This window comes from Meriones unguiculatus, chromosome 1, assembly GCF_030254825.1.
Source record: "Meriones unguiculatus strain TT.TT164.6M chromosome 1, Bangor_MerUng_6.1, whole genome shotgun sequence".
NCBI classification, from domain to species: Eukaryota; Metazoa; Chordata; class Mammalia; order Rodentia; family Muridae; genus Meriones; species Meriones unguiculatus.
In genome coordinates, this window is record NC_083349.1 from 5752831 (window position 1) to 5775037 (window position 22207).

General features: G+C 41.7%; 1 protein-coding gene across 3 annotated transcripts; it reads left to right on the forward strand.

The window, feature by feature from the left end:
- The first annotated feature begins 170 nt into the window (after positions 1–170).
- Positions 171–13382, forward strand: LOC110553730 (zinc finger protein 345-like). Of its 3 annotated transcripts, none has more exons than XM_021645820.2 (5): positions 171–374; positions 2124–2354; positions 7674–7800; positions 8085–8180; positions 9762–13382. In XM_021645820.2, the coding sequence occupies exons 2-5, from the start codon at positions 2283–2285 to the stop codon at positions 12071–12073; spliced, it is 2607 nt and encodes an 868-aa protein (XP_021501495.1). In that variant the 5' UTR covers positions 171–374; positions 2124–2282; the 3' UTR covers positions 12074–13382. The 3 variants fall into 3 exon arrangements, with proteins under 3 accessions (XP_021501495.1, XP_060236483.1, XP_060236486.1); XM_060380500.1 differs by having other exon boundaries at positions 171–331; XM_060380503.1 differs by lacking the exon at positions 171–374 and adding an exon at positions 416–559.
- Positions 13383–22207: the final 8825 nt, after the last annotated feature.

Consider the following 22207-nt stretch of genomic DNA (forward strand, 5'->3'; position numbering starts at 1 on the left):
TGGCCTCCAACGTCAGGAGCGTGGGACACCGCCGTGTCCGTTTCCAGGGAGACTGCACCCGCCCGCTTCGCCATGGTGACTGCTGGCAGGCCCTCAGCCTCAGAAGGGTTAGTGGGCATGCGCAGCATCCCACTGGGCGGGGACAAACGCCGCCGGAAATCCAAAAAAGACACCGGAAACAGAGTGGCCATGAAGTCTTCCCTGTTGTAGTCATTCTAGTGCTACTTCGCGGGCGGGTCCGCGGCGTGGCTTGGAACTTTTTGACCCGGGAGCCTTCGGCGTCCGTGGGCGGAAGTCGCGGCGTGGCGCGCCGTGCGCAGAGCTGTCAGCGGTGCGGTGTGAGCCGAGCGGCGGCGGGCGGACGCCGAGCGCCGGTTTGTGCCGAGCGGCGGCGGCTGGGGCTGCGCTAGGGAGGGTGGCGGTCGTTCGGTTCGCTTTCCTTCTGCTTGTGCGGGTTTTCCGTGTCGGGTGGGTTTTGTCACTCCCCAGTGTGCTCTCCCGGGGGTTCACACCGTCGTCCCTGGAAGTTGTCCTGTGAGGACCCTGGGGTCAGGACTCAGTGAGTGGGTGCTGCAGGGGCCGGGAAGGGGCTTGTGACCCACTCGGGCCGTGACTGGCTCAGCGGTCAGCGCAGGCTGCCAGAGAGCCCGGCGCGCGTGGAGCGTGCTGGTGAGCGCTCCGGTTGGTAGTATTTGCGTGGCCAGGGGCCGTGCGGCTTGATTCCGTGTCGGGCTACCTGAAGAGAAACACCGTCGGCTGTGCCACAGTCGAAAGTGTCAAGACTACAGGTGTCTCTGTGGCGCGCGTGTCAGTGTCTGAGGTGGGGAGGGTGTCCCGCGCTTAGCATCCTGCCTAGCACCTAACTTGCTGAGCTCAGCGATTTCTTCACTCCGAGGTCTGTGAAAGAAAGGAATTTCCTTTGTTTTATGGGCCGCTGTTGGGTCTCCTCCACCAACTAGTTCCACTTCGGGTGGTCAGCCTTATTGAAGGAGATAAACACGGGTATTAAAAACAAATTCTCATTCTTCGGGTCGCTTTGGGATCGCATTAGAAATCCTTCAGAGATCGCGTGTGGCTCATCTTTTGGCACCGCCTCTCCGTATCCCATCAGTTATGTGCATCAGTGCTAGCCTCTCTGGAATCCTATACAGATAGTAAATATCAGAAGTTGGCACTTGACCAAAATGAGAGTGCTTCCATATTGGGTCATATGATTGGTACCCCAACATTTGTGCCGATTTAGAGTCCTTAAAAATAGTGTATCAGTCCAGATGCTGTTGCTCATACATTTGATCCGAGCACTGATGAGGCTGAGGCAATGAGAGTTAAAACAGTGTATCACACACAAAAAACAGTATATTACGCCCTCTGGGAAGCTTTTGTTTCTTTGGGGGCTACTAGGGCAGTAGTGATTTCAGGAGGAGCCTGGGGCATGTCATTGACAAGGAGGCAGTTTGTAACCTGGCAGTCTTGTGCTCCCCTGGTTGGAAGTTACTGGAACTCATCTGTGTTGGGATGAGGATTGGGTGAGTGAATTTGTCATGATGTGGTTGTGTGTGGACAGAGAAATGTCTAGAAACGCAGACAGATGTCTAGAAACGCAGACCAGAATCAGAATTGGCTGTCATCCTGAGCTCTCTGTGCAACAGGAAACAGAATGCTGTTTTTAGATTCTGACTACAGAAGGGACTGCATAGAATACAGTGGGCATTGTGTTTCTTAGAATGAAAAGAACTTGACTCTGTACCCCTGTTCTTCTATTTAGTGACTTATGAGCAAATTAAGCAGGATACTAATGCCTATTATGTGTAGCTGAAAGGGTTGTTTAACATGAAATAAAAATTAAGTTAGCAGCCTGCGGGTTTTTTTGTTAGTATTTTACCACCTTCCAGGCAGGTGCTGAGGGTTTAGTGAGCCTTCCCTGGCATGGCATTCTGGATCCCTATAATAAATAGCTGTGTCCTCATTTTGTAAATGACTAAGTTTTTGTTTCCTTTTGTTTGTTTTATAACCCTGACTAATAACAAGAGCAGGGCTTTATGTGTCCTCCACACTGCCTATACGTGGCCCTCCACATAGGCCTGCACCATTTCATGGTCAGATGTTGGTTCATTTTCTTTTAGGAATTTCCAGTGTCTCAGAGCTCCTAGGATCGCTGAAATCATTCAGGCCTCAGGATTTCCTGCTGTGTCACAGCTAGCCTTTCTTCAGCAACCCTGTGAACTCCTGAGGAATTTGGATTTACTGCAAAGAAACTTCAAGAATAGGAGATCAGCGGGGACATGGCTGCAGATACGAATTTCCAACAGAAGACCCAACCCTTGACTGCAAAGGAGCAGCATGGGTCATGTGAGGTAAGCTGGAGGGACCTCGTGTTTGGGTCTTAAGGGTGCGTACAGGAAGCTGCAGCTTCTATGTTACCTATTTCTGCGAGGATCTTAATCTAGTTAAGAGTGGGATATACACCCCTTACTCCCCTTGCCCTCTCTTTCTTTGAATACAGGGTGTCCTGTCTGTCGTCCCCCTACCCCCCACCCCCCCCTTGACAGGGTTTCTCTGTGTAGCCATGGCTCTCCTGGACTTGATTTATAGACCAGGGATGTGCAAGCCTCTGCCTCTCTGAGTGCCTGGATTAAAGGCACGCTCCACCTTTCCTGGCTGGATACAAGGTCTCAATGTGAGGTTGGCCTGGAACTTTCTGTATAGTCCAGGCTGCCATCACACACAAACACAACACTTTTTCTCTTTCTTTTTACCTCAGCCTCTCCAGTGCTGGGATTACAGGCCTACATCACTATAGACAGCATCTCATCTATTTAATGACAAGCTCTTCTCTATTGAGTTCTCCTTTTTAGGTGTGTTTCTCTTTCCCATCTTGCCATTCCTGGTTCTTAAAGCTTGCCTGCTGTGCCATCTAAGAAATGATGTGTCTGGGGAGGCAGATCCATTTGTCAGTTCTTAGTCTCACGAGTAAAAGAATTTTAAAATGGACTCAGAAGGAAGGCCTAGGACGATTTATATTAGAGTTTTAGGAAAAGCAGAACAGGGTAACAAGGCAGGTATCCTGAAAATCTGTAGTTGCAGGGAGGAGGGAGAGGAAGAGGCAAGATAAACAAGCCTCATATTTAGGCTATGAGGCCAGCAAATGGCAGCAGACCTACCATTTATTAATTTTTAAGGCAAGAGTCTCATTAGGTAGCCCTGGCTGCCCTGAGCTTTACTGTGTAGACCAGGCTGGCCTCAAACTCACAGTAATCTGCCTGTTTCTGCCTCCCACATGCTGACCTTTAAAGGTTTGTTCTATCATATCTGGCTATTTAAAGCCTTTTGAAAATAATTTATGTGTTTGTGCCTGCATGAGTTTGCACATGTACACTGTGTGCAGGCAGGTGCCTGAGGAGGCCAGAGAGGATGGAGAACATTGGAACTGGGACAGAACTTGCTCTGTAGACCACCTTGGCCTCAAATTCACAGAAATCAGCTTGCTTCTGCCTCTGGAATACTTGGACTAACTTCTTGTGAAAGCTTCTTCCACATACAATTGAATGAACAGGAGACTTGCTTGTGTAGTTCAGGAAACAGGAAAAGCTAAGCTTCCTCAGTTGAGTGGGAAATGCCTGTGTAACCAGTGTGGCTCCCTCCACTGGAATGTCTAAAATTAGCTACACTAAAAATATCAAGGGTGGATGTGCCTGTGTCCCAGGGAAGCAGAAGGAACGCTGTTGGTGCCACTGCTGAGAATATCAATTAGTCAGGCCAGTTTGGAAAGCTGCAGTCTTTGGAGAGGTCTGCGTTGTCTGACCCCAGCATTTCCGCTGCTCGGGTAAATGCAGCAAGGTGCAGCGGTACAAGTCCAGCAGTCCTATTGATCCCTGCCAGGCAGCTCATTGAAACAGGGGATTTGCTTGCAGACTTAACTAACTTATTTATAAAGACGTGGCTGAGATTGCCGCGCAGTGCCTGTGTTTTTTGGAGCATCCACTTATTTTGGTCAGTGTTCTTTCTGTTCCTCATGCCCAGTCTTTTTTGTTTTATGATAGCGTCTTACACAGCCCAAGCTAGCCCCCAATTCCCTGTGTAGATGATGCTTGTCCTCACTTCCTGAGGCTCCCGCCTCCACCACCAAAGGGTGGGGATGGCAAGCATGTGGCAGCACCCCTGGATTTTTTCTTTTTCTTTATTTGTTGTGTTTGCATATATTTTAGTATTTTTAAGGAACTTTGTTCCTTGATTTTCCTTTATGTTTTATATACTTTTTCACTTAAGTTTTTATTTTACTGTTCATTTTTGTCTTTGTAGTTGATTTTGTTCCTTTTGAGTTTTTTTGTTTTTATTTTTTCCTTTTTGTTAAACTTTTTTTTTTTTTTCTTGTAAAGAAAGGGTCTTTCTAGTTGTCCAAGGTGGTCTCAAAATAGCTATATAGTTAAGTCTAGCTCTGAAATCTTTTGTTTTGTTTTTGAGTCAAGGACTCTGCTTCTCCCAGTTATTAAGGTTCGAAGTCCTAGCAGATTCGTCATCTGCTGAGGCTTTGTTGCGTAGTTGCTCAAGTTCATCTTCTCAATATGTTGTCATATTTTCTTAAAGGTCCCATTTACAAAGGCTCCACTCTCATGAACTGATTATCTCTCAAAGGCAGATATGAATTTTGGGGGTGCAAGCATTCTGGGAAGCTTGTTTTGGTTTGGGGGCAGGATTTCTCTTGTTGCCCTGGCTGTCCTGAAGCTCACAATGTAGACCCAGCTAGCCTCAAACCCTCGGAGATCCATGAACCAACTGCCTTAGAAGTGCTGAAGTTAAACACTAAGCCCAGCTTTTCAGGCATTCTGTCCACAGGAGGCAATATATGAAAATTTGTTGACTCATCCAAGGGAAATTTCTCATAGTAATATAATCAATTGATATTTTCTCCATTAGGCATTCCAAGGGAACATTTCTGGAATTATCCATTGTAGTTACAGAAACATGTTTGACATGTGAACGTAAAGAGTTTTAACATGAAATATTTTTTACACAGAGAAGCAGTGAGTTAGTGGCAGTGCTTTGTCTGTTTGCAGGTGTCACTAGTGTCAGCCTAAAAGAAGATCTACCAGAAGGACTTGCAGCTCCAGAAGGAAATATCCATGTGCTCATTTACACATGTGGGAGACTGAAGGTTGTCAGTGTTGAACTATTAAGATGTTCATACATAAGTAAAAGTAGAAGGAATTATGTCCCCAACCCCTTCTTTGAGTAATTATCAACATAAGTCCCATTCTGTTCACCCCTTTTTCCTTTGCTAGGTTATTTGTAATCAAATACTAGAGGCTATGCTTTTCTCTCTGTGTTGGTATTTGGTATCTACTGTAGAGGAATTTTAATTCAGAACATGGCTGCTCTGGCAAGAGATCACATCCAAAGACCTTCAAAGTCTATGATTCAGCTGGAAGACAGGCACGCCTTTAATCTAGAAGACAGAGGCAAGCAGATCTGAATTCAAGGCCAGCCTGGTATAGAGCAAGTTTCAGATAAAGAAAAGCTTGGGTCCAGGTGTGGTGGTGCATGCCTTTAATCCCAAACAGTGGCGTAAAGATTAGTTTGTAGAAGGAAGCACCCATGTTTGAAAGTGATGTCTAATTGAGTGGCAGAAAAGGTAATGGAATCATAGAAAGATTCAACAGAATAGGATATGCCCAACTCTCAGAAGAAGAGAGAAGAAAGTTTAACAGACAGAGGCAGTAATCCTCTAAGTCAACAACTGGACCAGGTGAATAAAAGTTCATTTTACAATTTATCCCTGAGGTGATACTCTTTTTATATAACCATAAGTTATTCTTAACATCATCTGTTCCTGCTCATACTATCTTATGTAGAGTCTTCCTCTCAAGGTCCAACTAGTGTCTACATGTCTAGCCTAACTAAAAACTATTTTAGTCTCTTTTAATTTCTTTTTTTTTTTTTTTTTTTATTTATTGAAGAACTTGGGTTATCCTTTAAATTATGATAAATTTTAGATTTGGCTCAGTTGCTTTTTGATAGTGTCATTTAACATGAACTCCCTTCCTTGTATTTCTGGTAAGCTGATATCTAAATTTAAACACGTGCTGTCTAGTATGGTGACACATGGCATGTAGCTGTTGTTGGCCAAGGGAGACTCAGAACAACATTGTGGGCTATGTAATTTGAAGAGTCCATGTCATGGTGTCATTTAATTTTTTATGTATGGTGAATGTTTTTGCCTGTGTGTATGTGTACAATGTGTGTGCCTGGTGCTTTTGGAGGCCAGAGAGAGCATCAGATCCTCTGGAAATGGAGTTGTATAGAGTTGTGAGCTGCCATATGTATTGGTCCTGGGAATTGAACCCAGGTTCTCTGCAAGAACAAGTGTTCTAAATTGCTGGGTCATCTCTCCAGCCCTGTTACCCCCTACACACCTTGTATATTCATGCACAAAGAATGGTCTTGTCTAGAATTAGGACAGGCCTTCTCACATTAATTAACAATTAACAGTGACCATCACAAGCTCTACTCAGGTGGACTGAGGATCCTGAGTTGACCTGTAAAAAATGGTTTCAAGAGGTGTCCATATGAACTGAAGTTGGAGTTTCTGAAGCCAAGGGCCACAGAGACACCAAAGTCTGTGGGAGTTTCAGAAGAGGGATTCAAGCTTACATTTATTAGCACTAGATATGTAAGATTTTGTGTTTTTTTAAATTACCATGTTCAAATGATGTAATCTGTGTCTAAGGTTGGTGTCCTCGGGGGTGTTTGGGGTTTTGTGAGGTGCATTGTACAGATGTAGAGAAAGGAGTACTGATAGATAAAATGTGAACATATTCCTTACTTTTTGCCGCACCTGGACAAAATACTGAAAAGAAGCATCTTAAGAAAATATCACATAGAGGCAGGAGGATGACTGTAGCTCTAGGCCATTTGGATTTACATAGCAAGTAAAGTTGAGTTCTGAGCCAGTTAGGCCAGAGAATGAGGCTCTGTTTGCAGAGAGGAGAGAGAGAGAGAGAGAAAAGGTGTTGATTTTTGTACTAAGGATCCGGAGGTGGGGGCTTGTTTTCGTAGCTGGTCAGTTAAATAGTCACGTGTGTAACCAAGAAGTCCTTTTTGCAAGAGAGTGTTCTTGGGGGGAAATACTTCTGCCTCAGTGTACAACCTCAAAAGGTAAGATTAGGGACAAGGACTATAACCAATCTATACTTTCATCTTGGAAGGGGGTTGGGGTAGTTTAGGCTGGTGCTCTTTGAGCATTATGTGCTAATCTGCAGAGGTAAGTAGGTAACCCAAAGTCGAGGAGATAGACACAGAGTGAAGTCAGAGATGCCAGGCTTTCATCTGGCATTTAGTTCCCAAAGAAGAAGTCAGTACTCTTAGCAAAGCAGCTTCTAAATGCCAGTTTCATAATGTTGAATCTGGTGGATCCAGTGTAACTCTAACTTGGAATTTTGTTGCTTAAACATTGTGCTGTGTACTCTTTCTTAAAAAGAATCCTTTTTTAATGTACTTTAAAATGTGATTGTGTATGATGGATGGTGGGATTGATTGCTTTATAATCAATCTCCCCAAATTAATGGAAAGTAGATATTTTGTGAAAAATGTACTGAAATGTCATTAAAAATTTAATCTTATTTTTTCTATTTGCCAATGATGAGTCATTCACAGTGAACTGTGGTGTGTTGTTACAGAGGTGGATGTCCTTTGAGGATGTGACTGTGAACTTCAGCCAGGAAGAGTGGCAGCAACTTGACTCTGCCCAGCGATACCTGTACCAGGAGGTGATGCTGGAGATCTACAGCCACCTCTTGTCAGTGGGTGAGCACAGCTGGCCTGGGGATGCAGGGTGGGCCTCATTGAAAGGATTTCCTTCCTTCTCTTTATCAGAAGTGTATCTCTCTCTTCCTCTCTCCATCTCTCTTTTGTGTGTGTGTTTGTGTTTACTTCATTTGTCCTGATGCTTCATTTCTTTTGTTCACCTACAAATTATACAAAATAGAATGTTGACTTGGTTTTCCCAATGAAGCAGTGCAAAACTTCATTGGATCATCTCTAAAGACATGAAACTACCCCCAAAACCCCACCATCTTTCTCATTAACAGGGTATCCCGTTCCCAGCCCTGGAGTCATCTTTAGGATGGAAAAAGGAAAGGCAGCACAGACAGAAAAGGCTGAGTTCCCAGGCCAGAGATGTCAAGGTAAGCCATTGCTTCCTGGGTTGGGTAGATTTCGTGAGGCCTCTGTCAGTCTGTCTCACCAACTCTCCAGTGGTGGTCACCTTCAGAAAAACTCTGTGTAGTTTTTATGCTTAATTCTGCAATCCGTTTATTGTTGATGTGAGGCAATGTGAGACTTTCTGAAAGGTGAGTTTGTGGGATGAGCTTGTCTCCTGTATAAGTACACGAGAATTTTTTTATTTTCACGTCTTGTTTGTGAACACCTGCTATTAGCCAAGTTGATTAATATATTGCCCAAGTAATGGAGAAAGGACTGGTTGTAGTTTATATGTTCTAAGACTGACTTTTGAATTAGTATATTGTCTTTTATACTTAGTATATTTATAATTAGTATAATGTTTTTTATATTAGTATATTGTCTTTTATACTAATTCAAAAGTATATACTTTTATTATATTGTATATTGTAAAATAAAGCATATTGTATATACTTTTATTATATATTTTATTATATTGTCTTTTGGGTTCTTTGGAACTCACTGATTTTCTGAACTCCTATGCTGATTCCTTGTTCTTAGTTGTGGCACCTTAGACTTAGTATTCTGTATGTTCCTCTGTATGTCCCTCCTGTGACAGATTTGCCGTAAAGGCTCTGTTCATTCTGAACATGACATGCAGTTCTTATTGTTGTGTACAATGAATTTCTTAGTCCTTGACCTTACAGTCTCTTCTGCCCTGTTTAGGTATGTGAGGACAGTTCCTGTAAGCTGGTTCCCTTCCTTTATTTTCAGAGACCAGAAATTGGGATCATTCAAATCAGAAAGTCTTTTTGTCTGGCTAAGCATTTTTTTCTCTTCTGGGCTTCTGAACTATTTTCTGTCGCTGCTTTAATTTATTTGGTTATTTTGGAATCCCTACTCATGATCCTTATTGAATACAAAAGTTATTTTCTTAAGCCCATTGGCATGAGTACATCTCCTTTTGTTATTTATTTCTATCGCATTTTATTTATTTTTGTTATTGTTATTTTTCACACATGTCTCTGTGTAGCCCTGGCTGTCCTAGAACTCACTTTGTAGATTAGGTTGTCTTGGACTCACTGAGATCCACCTGCCTCCGCCTACCAAGTGCTGGAATTAAAGGCTCGTGCCACCACACCTCATTTTTCTTATTTAGGTTAAGTTTCCTTATGTGATTTATGGATTCCACTTAAGATATGTGAGCAATCAAAATGCTAGTGGTGGATTTTATTACAACAAATGTTGCTATTTTGCTTTTTGATAAATTTTGATGCAAACATGCAGTTATTTTCTGTTATATAGGATTTAGAAACTTTCTGATGTTTTATTATGTGTATATATTTCCAACTTAAAAATAAGTTTCTGTGCCTCATCCTCTGATCTGTTGTTGTCATAATTATATGAATGTCTGCTATATAGGTGATCCCGCTGTATATGGTCATTGGTTGGCTTGTTTCCACTAATTGTTAGCATCATCTGCATCATTAGTACCTGACTTAGGCGTTTATATTTAGTCTCAGTCCCTCCGTATGATTCATCCTCCATCCTATTCACTCTGCTTATTCCTTTGTCTGTGTTTGTAGAAAAATCAGGAATTGATACCTCACCACAGAAAATGTCTGAGAAAGCTTCAGTTCATAGTAATATGGCAAGTGAAGTCACAAGAGATGGTTCTTTGTGTCCCTTTCTACAAGAACTATGGCAGGATACTGACATTACAAAGAAAGAGCAGCAAAACCAGATTCTACCCTTCCATCCTGGTACTTTCCACAAGAAAACTCTGAGCACAAATAGTGGTCATGAATATCAAAAGCCTGGAGAAAACATTCCCTTGAGACCCTACTTCATTTCTACACAAGAGAGTCTTCCACGATATTGCTCACTTCCAAAAAGTTTGGAGCTAAATCTAGGAGCAAATGGTCAGAAGGAAAGCAGTGTCACAGAGCAGCTTATTAACATTGTTGCATCCAGTCAGCTCCTGATACAAGGCTCTTCTAATGCCAGCAGTATGGCTTCTCATAGAGGAGAAGAGTCGTGCAGAAGCACTGGGAACAGAGAAGTTCTCAGTGATAAACAACCACTGATACATGGAAGCCAGTCTCAGGAGACAGCAGATCAAAGTTCTAAGTGTGGGGAGATCCTCTATGCTGTTTCTTTGCATAAACCTGACATCACTCTCACTGTGAACCGACCAGTTGTTTCCTACAATGGTGGTAAGGCCTTCCTTTATGTGTCCAATTCATTGAGTTACCCATTCCAACTAAAGGTGGACCATCTAGTTCACACTGGAGGGGAACCTTACAAGTGCAGCAGCTGTGAGAAGTCCTTTTGTACTGAGGCTGCACTCCAAGAACATGAGCAAACTCACATAGAAGAGAAACCGTATGTGTGTAGTCTGTGTGGGAAAGCCTTCAGCGATAGGCCAGCTTTTTATGAACATGAATTGATTCACAAGAATCACACACCTTTTATCTGTGACAAATGTGGGAAGGCCTTCTTACGTAAGTCAGAGTTGACATCCCATAAACAGAGTCACAATGGAGAGAAGCCTTACAAATGCAATGACTGTGGGAAATCATTTAAGTTTCCATCCCAGCTGAAGGTGCATCGTCAGATCCACACAGGTGAGAAGCCTTACGAATGCCATGAATGTGGAAAGTCATTCAGTAAAACAGCCAAGCTCAAGGTGCATCAACGAATTCACACAGGAGAGAAACCTTATGTGTGTTCTCAGTGTGGAAAAGCCTTCAATCAGAAGTCCATACTAGACCGGCATGAGAAACTTCACCCTGGGGAGAAGCCTTACAAGTGCAGTGACTGTGGGAAGTCATTTAATTACCCATCCCAACTGAAGGTGCATTGCCATAGTCACACAGGGGAGAAGCCGTACAAGTGCCACGAGTGTGGAAAATCCTTCAACTTTCCATGTGAACTGAAGGTGCATTATCAGAATCACACAGGAGAGAAGCCTTACAAGTGCCGTGAATGTTGGAAACTGTTCAGTAAGATGTCCCAACTGAAGGCACATTATCGAGTTCACACAGGAGAGAGACCTTACAAATGCAGCCACTGTGGAAAGGCCTTCTCTACTAAGGAGCAAGTCCAAGAGCACGAGCGAATCCACACAGGAGAGAGACCCTTCGTGTGCACTGAGTGTGGAAAAGCCTTCAGCAGCAGGTCGTCTTTTCGTAAACATCAGCTAATTCACACTAAAGAGAAACCTTTTGTCTCTCAGAAATGTGAGACAGGTGTCCAGGAGTCTACTTTGACACCCCATCAACAGCTTCATATTGGGGAGAAGCCTTACAAATGCCCTGACTGTGGGAAGTTGTTTAATTACCCATCCCAGCTGAAGTCGCATTATCAGATCCACACAGGGGAGAAGCCTTGTAAATGTCCTGACTGTGGGAAATCATTCAGTAAAACGTCTCAACTAAAGGCACATTCTCGAATACACACAGGGGAGAGGCCTTATGTGTGTTCTGTGTGTGGGAAGGCCTTCAAACAGTTGTCAACACTGAGCAGACATGAAAAAATTCACCTGGTGGAGAAGCCTTACAAATGCAATTTCTGTGGGAAATCGTTTTGCTCTCCATCTGAACTGAAGGTGCATCTTCTGATTCACACAGGGGAGAGACCTTACAAATGCAACAACTGTTGGAAAGCCTTTTGTACTAAAGTCCAACTCCAAGAGCATGAGCGAATTCACACAGGAGAGAGACCTTATGTGTGCACTCATTGTGGGAAAGCCTTTAGAAGCAGGTCAGTTTTCTCTAAGCATAAGTTGATTCACAGGAAGGAAACACCTTTTGTCTGTGAGAGATGTGGGAAAGTATTCTTGCAGAAGTCAGAGTTGACATCTCATCTACAAACTCACATTGAAGACAAACCTTAGGGACGTCAAGACTAGAAAATGGTTTAGTCGGATACACTACTGGAGGTGTGCCATCGGGTTCACATGGTGAAGAAGCCTTCCAAAGGCAGCAGCTGTGGGGAAGTCTTGGCGTCTCACGCCCAACTCCGACAGCGTGAACAAATGAATTCACCCGGGAAAGAGATCCACTTTGTGCTCTTGAGTGTGAAAGTCTTCAGTAGCAGGATAATTTCATAGACATCACATGTCTCACTAGGGTGAGACCTTTGTCTCTCACAATATGGGTCAGATTTGCCATCTTGAGGAGGAACTCCTTGAAGAGGATGTCATGAGTTGGAAATCATTCATTTCTGGATCACAGATCACTCCCATCATCAGTTTGTGGGTGGGGATGCCCTGTGTGTTCTGAATGAAGGAAAGTCCTTAACAGGTCAGAATTCACATATATACTACATGGCTCATACCACAATGAGATTTTTACATAATGCAGTTTTACATAACAGAGTTTACTGAGAAATGAGTTCTTCACTTTATCAGCATATTCCAAAATGAAATGTAGTTCTGTATTTATTTGAAGTTCATTTTATGCTGAGATAAAATTGCATATCAGCTGATTAACTTTACAGAAAACAAATATAATTATTTGTTGATTGATTAGACATAGCAAACATGCATGAGGAAAGTTACTCACAAATTAACTACTACTAATAAGCACACATATTTATATTTGTCTTGTTAAACATGAATTTCATTTCAGGATGACCTGGACTAATTTCAGAAGTGTTTTTGTAGATCTTGTGATATAAGGTACATTTGTTGTGAGAGTCCAGTAAAACCCTTAAGTGCCAGCCATGGGAATCGTAGGGTGGTTCTGTAAATGGGCATATGTATGTATGAACTGTATTATGTATATATATATGTATGTAAGTATATGTACACATGTGCCTGTATTTAGTGCCTGTATGGGCTTATATGTATTCCTGCAATTTCATGGAGTTTTCTATAGAATTAACTTCAAAATAGAAAAGAGTAGCTTATTATTAAAAACACATTCATTTATTTTGTATATATGTATGTACACTTGCTGCTAGGTGTATGTGGCTGTGAATCAGTGAGAGTCAGTGATCTTGCACCTTATGGATCCTGGGGACTGAACTTGGATTGTCAGGCTTGGTGACAGTCATCTTTACCCACTGAGCCATCTTGCTTGCCCTGTGGCTGTTATTATTTTTTTTTTTTAACAGTTTCTGTCTTGAGCTTGCACCATCAATAATTAATTCTTTTTTTTATTATTATATGGATGTACCTTGAATAAATGAGATCTGGGACATTTCACTGTTCACATTGCTTTTCTTTTTTGTAATTAGCTCAGGTCTATGCAGCCTTTTTTTTTTTTAACCTGTAGCATGTGTGGTGATAGTGGAACCAATCATTAAGCCTGTACCTTAAAGGTTATTTGTGTGAGTACTGGTATTTGTGAGCCATGGCACACATGTAGAGTTCAGAGGACAACTTTCAGGGGTCTTTTTCTCCTACCTGAGGATACAAAATCTCTCTGGTTTCCGACACTGCATGCCACAGTCCAGGCTAGCTATTTTGTCAGCTTCTCGGATATACTTTCCTTTCTCTACTATCTATCCGTCTTTCTATAGGATTGGTTTAGGTACAGATGTACACCACTGAATTTGGATTTGGGGGATTGCATTTAGGTTTTAAGGCATATATTTCAAGCTTTCCCCCACTGAGATATCTTACCAACCCTTCATATATCTTCATACAGGATATATACCAGGAGCCAACAAATCATGGCTATCGCATAAATGGGGCCTATGACATTTTTTGGAGGCTAGAGAGGTGGCTCAGTTTGTCGAGGATGAGGAGCTATTTGTATTCCCAACACAAAGGTAAAAAGCTGAAGAAAGTGGTGTGTACCTGTAAAATCAGTGCTTGAGGTGGGGTGAGGGAGTGGATACAGTAGGATTCACAGAACTTGATATCACCCAGCCTAGTGAGATCTGTTTATTCCAGCTTGAGTAAGAACCTTTATTTAAAAAACCAGGCTGGAGAGCTGGCTCAGCACCCATGGATGCTTGCTTTCCAGAGGGTCTGAGTTCTGTTCCCAGCACTAATGTCAGGTGGCTCACACCCCCTAAAACTCCAGATCCAGGGTATGGCCCCCGGTCTTCACGAGCACCTGCACACATGTAGCATACATTCCACACAGAAACACAATACACAGAAGTAATGAATCTTAAAAAAAAAAAGAAGTAATGAATCTTAAAAAAAAAAAGTAGATTGTAGAATGAATAAAGAAGACACCATTGTTGGCCTGTAGCCTCCACATACATGTGTGCACATGAGCACATATACACAACCACACAGGGAAAAAGAAAACCCATAAAAATGATTTTGTTTGAATGTAATTACATTCGTGTTTGTATTATGAAAAAAGAGTTATTGTGTGTGTTTATTTTGTGGTGCAGTTTCAGGGAGTTTTGAGAGAGGTCTGGGGACAGTCCTTACCACAGTGGAGATGGGTTTCCCAGATTGTGGAGTCCTTGGCTTTTTCTGTCTTCAGCTTTCATCTGGGGTGTTCACCTGACCTCCGGTTCAGGCAGAGGCTTATGTCTTATATGGCCCTTCCCAAACACCAGATGACAAGCTTTTTTTCTTCTGGAAAGCTGCATCTTCCTGGTGTCTCCTGCCTCTTGCTGCATGCCTTTAGGCTGTGGTATGGTAACTTCTTTGTTCTTTACCTGCAAGTCCCTATGCTTATCTCCCTCTTGGTCTCTTGCTCACCCCCACCTCCGCCCCCCCTGCCACACACACACACACACACACATATTTTTTCCCCCAGCAGGAATCCAGTCATTTGCTTTTTGTGTTTAGTCATAGGCTGAAGAATCTGGAGGGTAAATGGGAGATCAGCTTTGGAATTGATGAGTCTGATGTGGGGGGAGTGAGGGGTACAGGGCTTCTTGGGCCATGGTCATAGCTTTGTGAAAATGTCCTTAGCTTTACAGCCAAATGGTGAGTAACTTGTTCACTTGAGGCCCTTGAAGTCACACTTGAGGGGTCATGAATGTAACTGAGTTTCCAGTGGAACAGCTCCTATTATAATTGTAAGAAAAGCCTAAGACTTGAACCCTGTTGCCTATTGCCAATCTCAGTGCAAGCATTGTGCTTCCCCACCACCTTTTCTGTTTGCAGTGAACCCCATGATAAATAGAATGTCATCTGATTTGATAAAAAAAAAAAAAAGTGTCTCCACCCTCCATACCTCTTTGATAGGTCTAAGAATTAAGCCCAACACAGTAATGTCATGGTCACAGCTTCAGGATGCATTGGGAAACTATTCTCAGTTGCTAAATGGGGTGGAGGTAAACAACCCTTCAAGATAGCTTTGGTGGAGCACGTAGAAAAGCAGAGAGAATTAGAAGCACAGGCATTCAGATGACAAGTGGGCTGGAATCTCCCATGTTGATGTTTAAAAAAACAAAACAAACAAAAAAAAAAAAAACCAAAAACTCAACCTTAAAGGGGATAAGAGTTTATATTCTAGAGGCAAATTGGAGTTACCAAGGTCTGGCAACACAGGTTTTGGTTACCCCAAATTCTATGTTCCAATGTGGAAGCAAGAAGCTTCATAAAAGTTTTATAGTTTACAGAACAAAGAAAGTCATTATCTGTAGAGGAATGTTAATTCAGAACATGGCTGTTCTGGCAAGAGATCACATCCAAAGACCTTTTAGGCCTGTGTGACCCAACTGTCAAGAGATCACATCTGAAGATCTAGGTCTGGGTGATAACACACCTTTAATCCAGGAGACAGGCAAGCAGATCTTAGTTTCCGGTGAAGAAAAGCTTAGATCCAGGCATGGTGGTACATGCATTTAATTCCAAACAATGAAGGTAAAGATTGTAGAAGGAAGCACCCATGTTTCAAAGTGGTGTTTAATTGAGTGGCAAAAACAGTGATGAATAAGAGAAAGATTTGACAGAATAGAATATGCCCAACTCTTATGAGAAGAGAGGAAAGGGAAGGTATTTAAGGGTCAATGCAGAGAGTGAGGAGGCAGTTTTACTGGGACAGTAATAGATTGCAGTGAGAGAACTCAGGTGAAGACCGAATGAGCCAGAGAATGAGAAAGCCAGAAGACTAGAAGAGACTCTTGAAGTTAGTTTGAGGCCAAGCAGAGCAATTCAGAAGTCCAGAGGAAAGCCAGATTGACTAAGTTAGCTTGGAGAGGAGATTGAGCCAGAACAGCTGAATCGAAATAGCTAGCCCAGAGCTCAGCAAGAACAAAGGTGAGCTTGTTTAAGCAGTAAGTCTCAGGCTGAAAATGGTCTAGGCCTAGGTTAGACTGTACAGAGGCTAGAAGCTTCCAGGACTAGGCCTAAGTTAGAAGGAGGCAGTAAGCCTCTGAGACAACAAGTAAAACGGGCAAATGAAAGTTCCTTTTACAGTTGTCAAGGCATCAGACGGAGGTCAGTGGAAGGTCTCATGCTCTGATGCATTTTTAATTAATTTTTTATTCACTTTACATCCTGGTTGTAGCCTCATCCTTCCCATCCAATCTCTTCCTCTACCCTCTACCCTATTTCTCAGCAAAGGTGAGCTCCCTTTCCCATGTACCCAGCGCATCAAGTTGCATCAGGCCTGAGCATGTCCTCTTCCCCTGTGGCCTGACAAGGCAGTCCCACCAGGGGGAAGTGATCAAAAAATCTATCAGGTGAGTGTCCAATGCAGTCCCCTGTTCCATTACTAGAGGACCCACATGAAGCCTAAGCTGCCCATCTGCTACATTTTAGTAGAGGGCCTAAGTCCAGTTCCTAAAAGGACTTTGGTTGATCTTCAGTCTCAGCAAGCACCTCTGGGGCCTGGTTAGTTGGCTCTGTTGGTCTTCTTGTGAAGTTCCTGTCACCTCCAGGACCTTTTCTCTTTCCTCCCACTTTTCCACAAGACTCCCTACTCGTCACCATATGTTCAGCTATTAGTTTCCATGTCTGTTTTGAGGCAGTGCTGGGTAAAGTCTCTTAGAGGACATATCTGCCAGGCTCCTGTCTGGAAGCTTAGCAGAGTATCGTTCATAGTATCAGAGGTTGGCACTCTCCCATAGTGTGGTTATTTGGTTGGGTCAGGCAGTGGTTGGGTAGTCCCTCATCTCTGCTCTAACTGCTCTATCTTTTTCCCTGCACCTCTTGAAGGCAGGGTGAATTTGGGGTTGAAGTTTTTACGGGTGTGTTGGTGTTCCCAACACACTAGGAGAATAGTCTAGTTAGTATCCTCTTCAGACTCTGGCCTTTGCTATTAGGAGTCTTGGCTTGAATTCCCCTCATATCCTCCCAAGAGCCTTACCCTGTCTCCTGCTTGTCTGATGACTTTCTTAACTTTGGGGTTGGTGGAAACTAGATTAATAGTTTCCAAAAAGTTTTTTTTTTTTTTTAATCTACTAGCCACAGGATATTAGTTATCAAGGAATGGCTATTTCAGGGGCTAAAGCTAGCCTGAGATGGGATTGGAGGAGGGCTCAACAGTTAACACTGCTTTTCCAGAGGACCAGGTTTAACTTCCAGCACTCATGTGGTAGCTCAGCCATCTATAATTCCAGTTCCAAGGGATCTGACATCCTCTTCTGGCTGCTGCATGCACATGCTGTCTGGACATACAGGTAAATAAATTAAATTAAATTAAATTAAAAATATAAATTAAATAAAAAATATAAAAACAAAAAAATAGCCCAAGATAACATGATTAGCCTGTGGACCTGCAGCAATGCAACTTTTCCACATCATTACAGTTCTAATCAGTCTTTGCAAACACTGCTTCTCTCTAGAAATTATTACACCAATGATCATTTCCTATTGAGCCTTCGCTTCCCCTTCTCTTCATCACCTGACAGACTTGCTGTTTTACCCTACTGATCTCTTCCCATAACCTTGAGATAATACCTTCACCTTTCATTAGACCTCTAGACCCATGAAAAACCTTTTAACCCCTCCTATGTCAAGCAGGTCTTCAACACTTCTTTGAAATTCACCTCACTCATTTACACTTAAAACAAAAGAAGTTGCTCCCCCTCACATTGAAGCCCTCCCCCCCTTCCCAGGTCTAGTCTTTGATTCACTCCAGCAACTGTGGTCTAAAACCCCATCATATTAATGGGTATGGTTAGGTACCTGGGAAGACATGCTTTTGGTAACATTCCATTACCGAGATTCTCTGTATGCAAGAGGATGTAGCAAAGCAACTGCCAACCTGACCACTCCGTTACTATCAGGGACAAAGAGGAGCAGAGAAGAAGCTGGGGGGAGAAGGACACTGGAAGTTGCTAGGAGAATGTTAGAATGGTGATCAAGGTGAAGTAGTCCTGAAGCCATTTCTGGATAAGGCTGAGGGAGTGGGTCAGTGATAGGATATCACCTTTTTAAAAGGCTGCTCTAGAACAGCAGTTTCAATCCGGGAGAGCTTTTTGTCTCCCATTGTCTAAAGACAGTGTTTTTAAAGTCGTTGGTGATGAGTGGTGATGGTGGTGGTGGGTGGCTCAGAAATGAAGAGTGGTATCTGTAGAGCAATTCCTCTGAGATAAAACATTCTCTCTTGGAGGGAAGCTCAAGGAGAACAGGTTGTGCTAAACAAAAGGGAAACACTTTATCCTGTAGGGAAGTTCATTAAAATTCAGAAAGTTAGCACCAGAGGGATGGCTCAGCTTTTAAGAGAAGGTACAGCTGTTGGTAGAGGAGCCCGGTTCGGTTCCCAGCACCTGCCAGTCAGCTCTAGCTGACTGGGTGTAACGCTAGCTCCACGGATTTCAATGACTGTGCCTCTACAGCCCCGTGTACACGTACCCCCTCCCCAGTGTTAAATAAAATCTTAGGGAAAAAAAGCCCAGGAAGTAAACTCAGCAGCTTCTAGAAGTACCAGAAACTGACCAGATCCACAGTGTACAAGATTCCCAAGTGGACAAGACACTCTCAGGCAAGCCTCGTCTGGAAGAGGCTGAGTCCATCTGTGAATTATGCAGAGAGCTACACGTTTTTAGCTTTCGTGAGCTGAGCTGTCTGTCACCCACGCTGAGGTATGCTTGGCGATACAGCTCCTATTGGCTTTAAAATTGTGTGTAGGTGTGTGTTGCAGTTTTTCTTTTATCATGGATAGCACCCAAATAATTCCAACTGAACTATTATATTTGTTTAATGAGATTTTTGGCACAATACTGAACAGACATTACTCTATTTTTAACTTTCTATGCTAGTCTGGCTTCCAGCATAAATCATTTTTGGCTTTCTTTTTCCAGCTGCTCTTTCGTCATATCTCCTAGACCTCTGCCCGTGGTGGAATCCCGTACTTTTTCCCTCTACATTATGCTTAAATCTCCCTCTCTTAGTCCAATGAAAGGCTTTTTCTTGCAATAATAAACTATATACAATAATTACAATTATGAACATTATTAGGTAAGATTTACATGTATATAGTTAATACCCTTGGATAATGTATTTTACTCTCTATCTTATCTTGGTAACTTTAAAGTTCAGTACCTGAATCAACTTTTATCATTCTAAACAATCTGAGTTTAAGTGTGAGACTGTAACTAGTCTTTAACCCAATCATCAGAGACTTAAGAAGGAAATAAATATTACCTAAGTATATAGGAAGCATAGAGCAAACAGCTCTATGACAAAGATGGTTGACTGCCTAGACAGTCACCAGAGGTTTCTCGGCGTCACTGGGGAATCTGATCTTCAGCCTACTGGCCCAGAATATCTGACAGGCTTTTCTGTGATGCAGGAATTTTGAAGGATTGACCACTTAGTCTCTGCAAAGTTGGACAGTCAGTTTTCTAGTGTCCTGTTTGTTCACGGCTTGCTCAGACAGCCTGCTATTAGCAGTTGAAGAACTGTTATGTTTTGTTTTGTTTTGTTTTTTTCTCCAGTGGCTATCTTGCCACATTTTTTTTCTTTGATGCCCATCATCTTCTTTGAAGTAGATTAAAGGTGTTGCCAAGAGCAGATGTGTCTCTCTGTCAGAAAAGTCTTTCATTACTAAAGCATCTTTAAATGCCATATTCTGTAGATCACTGAAGTGTTTGAAGATGGCCTATGTCTGTCTGTATCTATCTATCTATCTATCTATCTATCTATCTATCTATCTATCTATTTATTGAGCAATGTTACTTGTTTCTAGCTATGTAGTATCTATTTAACCTTGAAAACATATACAAGAGAATAAATCTTATTTCTCTAATTAATTAAAGTAATACCTGACAAGACTACAAGTAAGATTATTTATAGGTGACTAACTACTAATTTATATCTGCAATCATCCTGAACAGTTTGCAATATTTAGCTTCATAAAACTGGAACTTCCCATCACATTTTCAGCTAAGTTGAATATGTCTAATATATTAAGTGAAAGTTGAACACAACAAGTTTAAATTTCTATCAGTACACAATAATCCATAATATTTGACACTAGTAGATTCAATAATCTACCTTTTATCCTATAATCCTACATCCCCCCTTTTTATTTTTTCTCCTTTAGAGGAGAGATAAATAGAGAAAAAGAAGGATAGAGGGGAGAAAAAGATTCCTGGTCTGGTTTTAACCTTGACCTTGTTTTTTTTTTTTTTTTTTTTTTTTCTTATCATGTCTAATCTATAACCCACCAGATGATCAAAAACACACACCCCACCTCCTGGGAATGGTGATGTCCTGTTCTTAAAATTATTTTTTGCTGCCTGGGGGTAAAAACATCTTTTTGGTTACTCTTAAAAAATTAGGATATTGGCCAAGTGCTGGAAAAGCCAGATGTATCTTTTTTTGTCCAGTCTCTGCGTTTTTTGTGTGGTGTCTGTGTTTTTTGTCTGGTCTCTGTGAGTTTTTTGTCTAGTCTCTATGGGATCAATCATTTGCGCTAGCCCCTTTGAATTTTTCCTGTATGTAGATTCTTGTGGGAACAGTAACTGAGGCAATCTGTGAGGCAGAATCACTGGGCTGCCTGCTTTATCTTTATTGTTATCTGCTCTGAAAATAAACACACTTTTAAAGGTGATATTATAGGTACATTTTTACATCATGAGGATTAGGTGGCCAATATGATTAATTTACCATGCAAAGACATTTAAGTTTCAGCTAGTAGGAAATCTTTTTTGGTCAAATCTAATCGTTATGAGTTTTGTTGGTAACCATATTCTTTTCCCTGTAGACACATAAGCATAACCGTGTCCCCATCTCAAAACTGTTGCAGGTTTTCATTCTTCTATTAACACATCTTATAGTAAATGGGTTGATTTAGTTTTACAGTTGTTTTTTTTTTTTTTTTTTATAACCCAGTTTCTCTTAGCTGCTGTTGTTTCTTTTTTTACCAGCATTAAGAAAATTTAGAGTTAACAAAGCATTATTAGCCTGTCTCTGGGGTCCTTACTTTCCCTTTTTGTTTAATAAGCATCTCTTTTAAAATACAATTAGCCCTTCCTACAATAGCTTGTCCTGTTGTGTGTAATGGTATAACAATGTTATATATTAATGTGCTTTATATTATAATATGCAACAAATTGCTTTATTATACCAGGAGCATTATTAGTCTTACTTTATGCAGGTATCTCCATAATAACCATTATTTCCAACAAATGTGTAATTACACAATCAGGCTTTTTAGAACTTAAAGCAGTTGACCATTGAAACCTGGAATATCTATCTGTGGTATGGTGTACATATTTTGTCTTCCAAATTCTGCAAAATGAAACACATCCATTTGCCAGATTTCATTTCTTTTGGCGCCCCTAAGATTATTTCTAGCAGGTGATGGAGTTTGGTTATACACAGGACATTTTTAAAAAATCTTTCATTGGCTTGTTGTCAAGTGATAGAAAATTTTTCTTTAAACCTTTACTGTTATCATGGTGTTTTCTATGAAATTTTGAGGCTTCTAACACATTTCCTATTAGTAATTGGTTAATTTTCTCATTTCCTCATGCCAATGGACCTGGCAAACCTATATGAAACCAAATATGAGTATATATAATGGATAGTTTCTATTTCTGATGGCCTGTTGCAATTGTATAAATGACAAAGTTAATTTTGAGTTGCCAGTAATAAATTTAGCAGTTTTTATATATAAAACAACTCCTTCTGCATATTGAGGGTCAATAATTA